This window comes from Rhopalosiphum maidis, chromosome 2 (assembly GCF_003676215.2).
Source record: "Rhopalosiphum maidis isolate BTI-1 chromosome 2, ASM367621v3, whole genome shotgun sequence".
Taxonomy (NCBI): domain Eukaryota; kingdom Metazoa; phylum Arthropoda; class Insecta; order Hemiptera; family Aphididae; genus Rhopalosiphum; species Rhopalosiphum maidis.
Genome location: NC_040878.1, coordinates 63,257,035 through 63,268,440, shown reverse-complemented (window position 1 = coordinate 63,268,440; position 11,406 = coordinate 63,257,035). Strand labels below are relative to the sequence as shown.

At 27.8% G+C, this 11,406-nt stretch overlaps 1 protein-coding gene across 5 annotated transcripts; it reads right to left on the bottom strand.

The window, feature by feature from the left end:
* Positions 1 to 2,920: 2,920 nt before the first annotated feature.
* Positions 2,921 to 11,093, bottom strand: LOC113551742 (AP-1 complex subunit gamma-1). 5 transcript variants are annotated; one of them, XM_026954188.1, is made up of 17 exons: positions 10,576 to 11,037; positions 9,864 to 9,935; positions 9,745 to 9,806; positions 9,489 to 9,672; positions 9,090 to 9,236; positions 8,503 to 8,818; positions 8,248 to 8,343; positions 7,848 to 8,174; positions 7,554 to 7,775; positions 7,232 to 7,444; positions 6,888 to 7,015; positions 6,510 to 6,756; positions 6,304 to 6,421; positions 6,107 to 6,223; positions 5,844 to 6,037; positions 4,745 to 4,837; positions 2,921 to 3,537 (listed from the first exon to the last, which is right to left on the bottom strand). In XM_026954188.1, exons 2-17 carry the CDS (start codon positions 9,884 to 9,886, stop codon positions 3,397 to 3,399), a joined length of 2,628 nt encoding a protein of 875 aa, XP_026809989.1. In that variant the 5' UTR covers positions 9,887 to 9,935; positions 10,576 to 11,037; the 3' UTR covers positions 2,921 to 3,396. The 5 variants fall into 5 exon arrangements, with proteins under 5 accessions (XP_026809989.1, XP_026809988.1, XP_026809987.1 ...); XM_026954186.1 differs by lacking the exon at positions 10,576 to 11,037 and adding an exon at positions 11,046 to 11,093 and having other exon boundaries at positions 3,397 to 3,537; positions 5,844 to 6,040; XM_026954183.1 differs by having other exon boundaries at positions 3,397 to 3,537; positions 5,844 to 6,040; positions 10,576 to 11,036.
* Positions 11,094 to 11,406: the final 313 nt, after the last annotated feature.

Genomic DNA, 11,406 nt, shown 5'->3' with positions numbered 1-11,406 from the left:
TATACACAGACGGCAGACTGTTTAGACAGTCATATTAATATTATTCAGTATAATCAACTTATATTATCTATATTACCTATATTTTTATTTTATTTTTATATTTAAATACCTACTTCATATAAACATATTATACGAGTATATTACATAGTAGGTACCTTAGTACCTATTTATTACACCAATCTATGAAAAATAAAATACATAAACTTACTTAGAATTGTTAGGTAAATTAAAAAATTACTGATGCATTTTTAGTTTAGTTATTATGTCATCCTATCATCCACGTTATTAACTTTTCGAGTTTTCGATAATGAAGGTTACATTAGGTGGATAGGGTGACAGGCTGGTTAATGGCAATTGTCAAACGATAAATTGTCCTGCAGCTACAAAATGATGGTAGCCACAATCCGGAATGCTGGATATGAGTGGATACTGGATAGGTATCAAATAGTAAATATTTAGGTTTAAGATATTTATGGTGGGTACTGAGAAAGTGTTATTTATAAGTGTTGTGTACTTGTTAGTAGCCTTTTAATGTTTTTTTTTTGCTTATCTGTATTGAAAAATAAACAAATTAAAAAATAAATAAAATAAAAAGTAGTTTTTTTAAATTATTATTGAGACCATCTCGTTTTTTAAAAATATAAATTATGTTAAGGTTAGTTAAATTGTATTTTTAAACAAAAAAATAAATCACAATAATTACATACACATATAATTTTATAAAATATTACTAGTTATTATTATACATTTTACCATTAGGTAACTATTGAGTTATTTAAACTATGTTGTTATTAAATTATGTCAATACCGTTGTACCCTAGGTCTATGTGAATGGGTTCGTGACATAGATAAATAATAAAAATAACTTAAAATTAATTTAAATATTTTGAAAATGTCATTGTATAGGTGCATGAGTTGTAAATAACAAATCAAAATCGCGAAATATTTTAAGTCCCTACAAATAATATATTTTGAATTATCTACGGACAAAACAATTAAAGTCGATATTTTCGTTAAAATATCAATTTATTTTCAAAATTTAAATTGAATATATAAGTATAGACAGTATAGTAGAACAGTAGAAGTTATGCTTATGTATTTTGATTACTGTTACGACAACTTAAAAACACTTACAAAATTTCAAATCCACTAGATACCTATATTAGATTACATTTTTTAAAAATAAAAAATTTAAAATGATAATGGGTAAGAATATTGATGTAATATAATATCTCGTAGGAAACTTTGTCTAAATAATTTTATTTTTTATATTTCAAAAATATATGTTTTTGTGCATAATTAATGTTAATGGTTAAAATCTATATTCACTATCCATTATTTGAATTTATTTGTATAATTAATATACCAAATTATATTGGTTGTAGCCTTGTAGATAATTGACAATTGACATTAAAATTTAAAAAGCTAACGTTAAATGGATATCACTTTGTGCTAGGTACTGATTTATTCGGTTTTTCGTTCTGAAAAATTGATTGTGTTTGACGTAAAGTATAAAAAAAAATAACACTTAAGTATATTTTAATAGGTAATTGGCTATAATATACATAGTATAAGATGAAATGTATAAGATATAACAAAATATAATACGAATTTATGTGGATAACTAATATTGACCAGTGCCCAGTGGTGATATTTTTTCTCAACGAGAAACCGTCTTAACCCCATTTTTTCAGTGTTATATAGGTTGGTAAGTATAGTAATGCCATGCGTCCATGCAACACGGACAACTTCATTTACAACTGTATTTTTTATAATGCGAAAAAAGTTGAGTTTTAGGCGATTTTGTTATTTTTAGTATATTAGTATAGTGAATTTAAATGTTTGAAATACAGTAAATTAATGTTATGAATGTATTATATTTAAGTATCTGTTTAGTATTCGTTATAAGTGACTAAAAACTATGAAATTATGTAATCAAACACTTAAATTAGGATTAAGTATTAAAATATATTATGTGTGTAATTACTTAATGATTTTTATAATTTGTTTAAAATTGTAATACTTATAAATGTATTACCATAATTTAAAATTGCTATACCTAATTTTTTACTGTTAAATTTTTTTTGGTACTTTTAATTATTTTTTTAAAAACCTTATACATCCTACAAAAATAACTTTAACTCGAAAACCTCTATTAATGGAATTAAAGGAATTCAGCTGTTACTATTCATGTCAAAAAATGTTTGTAATACTTAAGTACTTTATTTTATTTAATACATTGGCTGTACTTATAATATAATATGATTTAAAATGCCAGTTAAAAATCTTTAGTAAAACATTATTGGAGCAATGACTCTTTAAAAATATTCTCATCATGCAAATTAAATTTTTAAATGATTTGTAGACAATACATCTATAGATTAATAACTTTGTTAACAATGTATTATTACAGAAGACAGTTCAGTGTATGATATCTGTGGAAATGACAAAGTTTTTTCTAATTTTGTAATTGCTTGTGATGAATTGTTCAAGAACTGAATGAAGAAGAATAAATTATGTTTTTTAAAATCATAATTATTAACATCTGTAAAATATTGAATGGTTCCTAATTAAATTATCTAATACAAAATGATTATTATAAGGTAGTACTTAATCATTATGTAGTTTTGTAGTTGCATATACTTACTTAAAATTAAATACCCAATCATCAAAATTCAAATGTTAAAATACTTGGAAACAATATTAACAAACGTATAAAATACAATTACAGTTCAAATTAATACAATATTTTATTAATGTAATAATAATAATAATAATAATAATACAATGCATAATAATTTATATAGTTAACAATGATAAACATTTTATTAACAAGTTATTATTTTATATACATATTATATAGTAATGAATAATATTTAATGCATCTACAAGTAGTGCAAAAAAGAATAAAGACACAGATACAAAAAAAAAGTTGAATGTATGTTTAAAATTGATACGAAATTATTCGTAAGTGTGAACTAAATTGTTATATATTATTAGGAGTTCACAACCGGATTTTGATTTACAACCGAAATAAAAATAATAGAATGTGCAGTTTAAAAATTATCACAAACATCAACAATTATTACCACTATCAATACAATTTTATTTTGAGAACTAATGTAAACAAAAACATTGTTTCATAATACTGTGAGCTAATAATACAAGTTTTTAAGTACAATACACAATTGGTTAAAAAAAGTCATAGTTAAAGTACCGTGTTATTTTAAAAATTAAAATTAACACTTAAAAACAATGATTTGTGTTATTGATGGATGTAAAATTTCAAATTTTTCTCAAATAATTGACAAAAATAAAACACTTATCACAATGAAACACGTACAACTTAAACCTACTGCTATATTTATTTTAGCCAATAGCCATTAATACTTTATGTCATTGATTTTCAGACCAAAGATCTAATGTTGATGTTCCAAATGTATCTGGTGGGGTTGGAAAATTATTCACTTCGGTTTGGTCTTGAATTGGCACACCATTGGCAGTATATGATAACCGAATTCTCATTCTTAGCTGGCTCTAATAATAAAATAAAATATTATGTTAATATTTTCTTAATTTTAGAGGTGGTTCAAATTTTTACTAAAAAAAAAGCATACTATACAACTTATAAGTTAACACAAATTTACTGTAGAATGGTATTAAAAAAAAAAAATAATATACATGACAAAGAAAAGTGTTCAAGTCTAAAAATAATATCTTTTAAATTACAGTTATCTTGAAAAAGATGAAAATATTTGACAGGCAGCAAATCACAGAAAAAATTATGTGGATCTGAGTACTGGTGACCGAACACAAACAATCAACATTTTTTAATAAAGTTCTAAATTCTAATACATTCTTTTTAATTTCAAAACCATGTGAAACAGCCAACAGGTATGCTTTGAAGAACAGAAATAATATTTTGCACCATTTTAACAGACTCTATTTTTTAATTTGTAAATGTTAATTGTTTGGACAAGTTTAAAAATATAAATGAAATTTAATAAACAATAAACAATAAACAAATTAAATAACAATTAAATAGTAAATAGGCTGATCCTCATATAATCATTGGAGATGGAATGTGCTTATCAATGGGAAATAATGAGTAGTTAAAATAACAATAATCAATTAAATTTATATTTATTTGCTGTGGATAAATTTAATTTTTATAAATTATGAATCATGCAAAATTAAAGATATATTCTGTAATTCCTAGTATGCATTTATATGAAAAATAAAATTGTAATCATATTATATTCTACAGACTATGAAACGTCGATATTTTTTAATCTCATTATACACTATTCAGCATAAAATGGATAAAATTATGACATAATAGATAGGTATGTCAGGAACTTTTTGATACTAACAGTATTAGCCTGATTTGTCTCTCTCCTCATTGCAATATATTTTTATGATAATGTAATAACAATTATTGTATTTTGGGTAATAATTTAACAGTTAATGAAATTAAGCGAATACCACTAGGATTAAGGATGGGATGTGTCAGCCAAACTAAAAAAGGTATTGATACTTATATACCTATTTATTTTGTCATAGATAAAAGTATGGTTTATCTAAAAATCAAAATCTTATTAGTAATTAGTGTTATTACCTATTATAAAAATGAAATAGTAAAATCAATAAAACAATTAAAACCTAAACTATACACTTTTTTCAAAGATAATATTTGTTAATCTTAATATTGAATTAAAAATAATTATTCAAGTAGTTAACTTACTTTTGATACATTTGATACTCGCATTAATTGTGTTAAAGATGAACCAGGTTCAATTACATTTGAAGATGGTGGTAACATTTGCAATTGGAAAGTCTGAGTAAAAAATAAAAAAATACATTTATAATTAATAACGACTATTTAAATACATAAACATTTATAAATATCGCCACAAGTAAATAATTTTTTCTTTTTTGTATACAATATAGAATCAGAATAGAAGATACCAATAAAAAAAAGTATTTCCAATAAAGTGAATTTAATATAATATAGCTGTGCATTGAGCCATATTTTAGTGCAATAGTCAAAAAGTGAATATGATAATTTAGCTGATTTTAGCACATTCTTATTCCATTTCTCTAAATCCCACGCACAACATAAAGGGAAAAAAATATTTGTTGACTATGTCATTAAAAGAATGAGTGTTATAGCTGCTTCAAAACATTTTAAAATAATAAGGCATCTAGCAGTTATTTTTTAATAGAAATACATTTATACATGAAAAATGTTTATCTATGTATACTATTAAAAAAACAGCATGAAATATTATTAGAAAATAAACTAAATACTAAATAGGAACGAAAAAACTTGTATATTAAGAATGTTTTAAATAGTATATTAAATATTACAATACAATGACATTTTCTGTCCTTATCATTTCAATAATCAATATTATTGTTGCTAATATTTAGCATAATGTTACTCTAAGGCATCAGTATATTTATATAGGTTAGGTTAGAGCAGCGGGGTTCCCAAACATTTTTTTTCCTTGGTGCCTTTTTTCATTTCAACCGCCGCGTCTTGCTGTGAATTCCATGAAAGTCAGAGCAAAAGAATACTCATTGATAACAATAAATTATTTATTATGAGCCATAGACGGTGGTGCTCCCAGAGCACAGTTTGAGAACCGCTAGGTTAGGGGGTATGAAGCTTGACTATCTCATATTAGAGTAACTTTAGATGGTAGACAAAGGATGCTGTTGTGCATTTAATAGCCTAATGAACGGGATTAACTTTTCACTTGGGGTTACTTTTTATATTAGACATAGTAAGGATATTTTTAAAATAATATAATATTTAATAACTTGGAAGATGAACTTACTTTAGGGACAGCTGCTTGAAAAAGAAACTCGTTGATGGTAAATGTTCCGCTGTTGTAAGCAGTCATATTCACTGTATTTGAATCTATGTTCATCTGATCCCTTTCAACTAATAATGTTATGAGTAAATTATTTTGGTCATATGCTGTCACAGTTCCCGGGCTTTTAACTTTGTTGGTATTAACTATTGATGTATCTGCTGAATATATAAATAAGAATATAGAACCAAAATATTTTATTTATAAATATTTATTTTTTTACTAACCTAAACTCAATGAGTCAAATATATGATTAGTGGTATCAACTATTCCATTAGTTGAACTAATTTCAGATGTAAGATTGTTCAATGGCTGCATTGGTTGGTTACTTAAATCTAAGCCACCTTAATAATGTTATAAATTCAATCAATAAATCATTTATTTTAAAAAATTAGTAAAGAAAGGAATATAAAATAAGACTTACCTAAGAGATCCAACAAATCTTGAGTATCAGTATTAATGGTTGGCATTATTGATGAGTTTTGATTTGGAATCAATTCTGTGTCCCCATTTGAGCCTTCTAGTAATACTAACAATGCATTCTAAAGTAAAAAGTCAATAAGAAAATCATAATTTTATTTTTATATTAAAATAAATAATATATATGTATATATATATAAATATATTTACAGAATCACTGGTGGTTTCAGTATTTGTCACATCAGTGACAAGTAAATCATTAGGTGATGGAACATTTTCAATAGTTTCATTCCATTGTGATTGTTGAGTTCTATTTGACTCCATAGCTGGCATTCTTTCTAATAGACCTTCCCGCATTGGGTCATATCTATTAAATAGCTGATTGTATTCAATTCCACGTTGTTGCAAATCAGTATGCATATGTGTTGTAAATGATGCTACCATTTCATGTATTTTACTAGATAATTAAAGTAAAATAATCATTTACAGGTACTTTGATAAATATAAAATACAAACAATTCAAGCTAATGAACAGTTGTTTAGGTTAAATTAAATATAGTCACTAAAGTTTATAATCTTTATACTTACTCTACATTAACTTTGATACGGGTGCTTAACTTCATAAGTGAATTTAATGTATACTGTTTTGTGATTATATTATTTTGAGGACTCCACATTAATTTATGGTATACTCTTAATATGTCTTCTTCATTGACCTAAACATTAAAACAATAATAGAATAATTAATTTTTCCCATATAAATGTAGCAATTAGTTAATTAAATTTCATAGTAAAATAAATCATTATAAATTAAAATGTCAAAGGTACATTAAAGTTTTGTGACAATGAGCATAATTATACTAGATGGGTTTTATTTTTATTCTTTGAGAGAGGTAAATTTTTAAATGAGAGTTAAAATAGGTAAATCTTACTGTTACAGCATGTTCATCAGATTGTTGTAGTAACATGTCACCAAATTCTCCAATTGTCCATGTTGACACTTGTATCAATGGTTGTTTATCACTCGTATCTTTTTCCAATTCTACCCATAGTTTTGAAGCCATATAACCACCATGTTGAGCACCAGATTCAGAAACTAATTGTATTGTACTTGATACGACATCATCTCTTACATAATTACCAGCCTAATAAAAATTAATGCTTTAATATGTGACCAATAGGTTAATGTGATTGATATTATTATTGAGCTTAATGAAACATAACCACTGTAAAAACAGTTTAAAATTTATTTACCGCAACAAGAACTTTTATTAAAGTATCTAAATGCCATCGAGTATTAGGTGCAAATTTTTCAGCTGCTAACACAATGCTAGAAGAGCACTGTGCTTTGAATTCAGGTTCAGATGTTTCCAAAAATGCAAGTAATTCTTTAGTCATAGTCAATACATTATGAGAATTAATTAAAGCTATGCTTAACTCTAGTGCTCGTCTTCTGATAGATACGTCTGGATCTTGCTAAAAAAAAAAATTGAAAATTAGACATAATTAATTCAATTAATTTCAATAATGTAATAATATTCAACATACTCTAAGACACTCAATTATAGTAGTTCTATGTCTTTGAACTGCAGTCATGTCTAAGTGAATAGTTTTTAAGAGTGTGTTCAAAGCAACGTATCTGATATTTTTATCTGTGTTCAACAAAAATCTACCCAAAATATTAATGGCTAGCACCCTGAGCCCGGATTCAGACTTAATATCCATAATTGATAACACAGTCTCATATAAAATTGTGTTACCAACATTTTTATTTGTTTCAGTTGTTGTGGCTACTTGTGCAAGGACATCATTCATAGTTTCAGAAGCCTCTGGATCTTTTCTGCCAAGTATTTTAAGCAATCTGAGTATTTTTACCTGCAAATAAAACAGTGATTTAGAATCTTAAATATTTATTGAGTAAGAAGAAAAAGTATATTATTTTACTTACTTGTAAGAAAGGATCACTCACTCCAGAAACATCATGTTCAGGCGAATAGCCTGCGAGTATTAAGTTTTTTAAGATTCTTACTAAGTTTGGCACAACCTATAAAATATTAATTTGAAATAAGAATAATTAAACAAAATATGTATTTATTAGAATATAAACATCTAGACAAGTAGCAATTTAAATATCTTCATAGACAATAATCAATGAAAAAAATATTATTATTTATTTGAAATAACCGAAACACTACTTAAATACCTTTTTAAAATGCTGTAAGGTATCAATACTTCGTTCACACATTTCAGTTATTAATGTTACACCAGTAATAAGAACTCCGTGATTTTTTTCTGAAAGCATTGATCTAGTAGCTGGTAAAAATATTTCCATTAGTTCAGGGACTTTGAGTACAATTCTGTATGCACACAAAGCTGCTTTTTTTCGAATATATGTATTAGGTGATTTCATTAAGCGTTCTACTTCAGTGGCAAGATCTCTAGCCATTTCTGGTGATGCAATTGCACCAAGAGTACATAATGCTAAGCCCACAACAAACTGAGTGCAACTGTTTAGGTCACTAAAATGAATAAAATAATATTTGTAATTAATAATTACTATCTAAATAAAGATAATAAACACATGAATCATTTAGACAGTGCATGATTCAGATAATGACATGATTGGTAATTTTTTGAAAATGATAAAAAAAAATGAAAGATATTAAAATTAACTATAGAAACAGGAATTTATTTTACTATTTACTGAAAATGAGGAATTTTTGATATATTTCTTTTTAAACCCCCCCCCCCTAAGTATATAACATTTTAAAACTTTTTTTATTTAATTACTTTTTTAAACAGTTTGTGATAAGGAGATGTACATCTTGTCGTTCGTCCAATAACAACATAGCGCCCAAGTAACCTATTCGCTTATCTGTAAATCTTGGCGATGCTATTAGCTTCAGACATTCCAACTGTCCAAAATGTGCTGGATATCTATATTATAAACCAATATACTTTTAAAAGTTATTGACATACAAATAAAATAATTATTTTTAAAATGAATATTCAAACGAATATGAAATCTAATATATATTTCTATCTAACTTATGTATGTCTATTTAAATCTTTTTTTCAATGTTACACAAAAACATTATTGAAAATAGTACAAGTTAATTTAATATTATTTTAAATAGATTAAAAATTATGATAACCTTAAAAAATAAGTAAATTGAAAACAACACTTACCCAAGCATGTGAATATATAACAATTTAGCAATGTTTCGACATCTCCAAACACTATCTTCATCTCGAAAAGACGTTCTAATATCTGCACATTCTTTGTTGATAACAGCTCTTTCTTCTGCTGCTGTTCTTGCTGCTCTAATTTGTCTTATTAAGTCCCTGAGACGCATCGGGGTCGGCATACGAACTAAACCAAAAAAAAAAAATACAAAATAAACCTCTAACAAACTATTGAAAGCAAAAACAATGTATCACTCGCCTTTTTCGACAGCTTCATTGAATACTTGTCTTATCGTTGCAATATTAAATGCTGGATTAAATCTGTAAATAGAAATTTATTAATGTTAATACCTTATACTATGAATGAAAAACACATACCCCGTATCCGAGGAACTATTCATTTTGAAATCGACAAGTATGTTGTATACAATTTGTGTATTGAATTAGTGTCTGTGAACAATAAAAAAAATAAGCCATCGATATTATACACAATTTGATGTTAGATAACAATAAGTTCGCAGGTGTTTACCTACAACCAGCTAAATGCTAAGATCGTGAAAAGTTTAAATATTTGGATATAGGCAAGCACAATGTAACTGTTTTAGTTGGCCAGAGCTATTCACTGGGCCAGGAAGACATATTTCTGGCAATTAATAAATACAGTTTGCACAGAGTGAAACCTAATCAAACATTTTTACGAACTTACACCGTCTAATACACTGGTCAGTCATAGTCAGACGTAAAGCCTGCCCTCCCAACTACCATCATCCTCCCCCCCCCCCAAATGGTGAACGGAGGATAAAATGTGAGATAAAGATACACCACCACGAACGTCACGTCTTCTCACTAGAGAAGAGAAATATTCAAAACGGCCATCCTCAAATGTAGGCCACGAGCACGATTGAGCATCGTCATCGTCGTCTTCGTCGGGTCTAAAATCGTGATAACCCGTTGCCCATCTGGCGTACACGCCGAATTTGACAGTTTCGGTGCCAAAAACAAATCACAGGGTGTGTTTGAATCACGAGTAACAATGCGCGTCCAACAATAAGGTAATATTATCATAGTAAAATAATTGTACGATATTCACCTTTCGACAACGACGGCGACGACGATTTCCCGCGTCCTTTCGTTCTTTTCGAGAATGTAAAATGTAAATACGAGTGTACGTCTGTCGTCCACGATACGACGGCGAACAACGCGTCGGCTGCGACGGCGCCCCTTTTAGCCTTATCTATCGTTGTTTTTCTGCATTCGTGTCATACTGTCATGAAAACATTCGGCCGCCGCGTATTATTATATTTTTATTACCGTACACACACGCGCGCGCACACACACACACACATGCGCATTATATCATAGATATGTCCCGACGTGTCCAGATAGATATTATAATAACAATATAAATATATTATTACGTGACAGGCTGCTACTGCGGTACCTGATAAATGATAATGCCTACCGCCGTCACCGTCGTCTATTATAAAGTATTGCGTCGACGGCGGCGTTTAATGGGTTTTTAATTCGGAAAAATGTATCTAACAGGTGTGAACGTGATACCTTTGTTTTTCTCACTGCCGTTGCTCGAGAGTCGCGGTCTGTGGGCTCACTTTGGAATTGCGGAACAGTTCGGGCGAGCGACTGACCCCGCCCCCGCGCAGCGAACGACCAGTTTGGCGTTATGAACACCGACACTATTACTACTATTGTCTACTACTACTACTACTACTTACTACTACTACAACTACTACTACTAATCTTAAACACAATTATAATAATATAGTAGTACCAAGCACATTTCAGGATCAATTTTCGAGGGGGGGGGGTAAATATTAAAATACAAAAGTTAATTATTATTTTAATGATAAAAAATGATTCTGCTTTAAAAATTTCTGGTGAATTTGAAACCCTAACGCCCCCT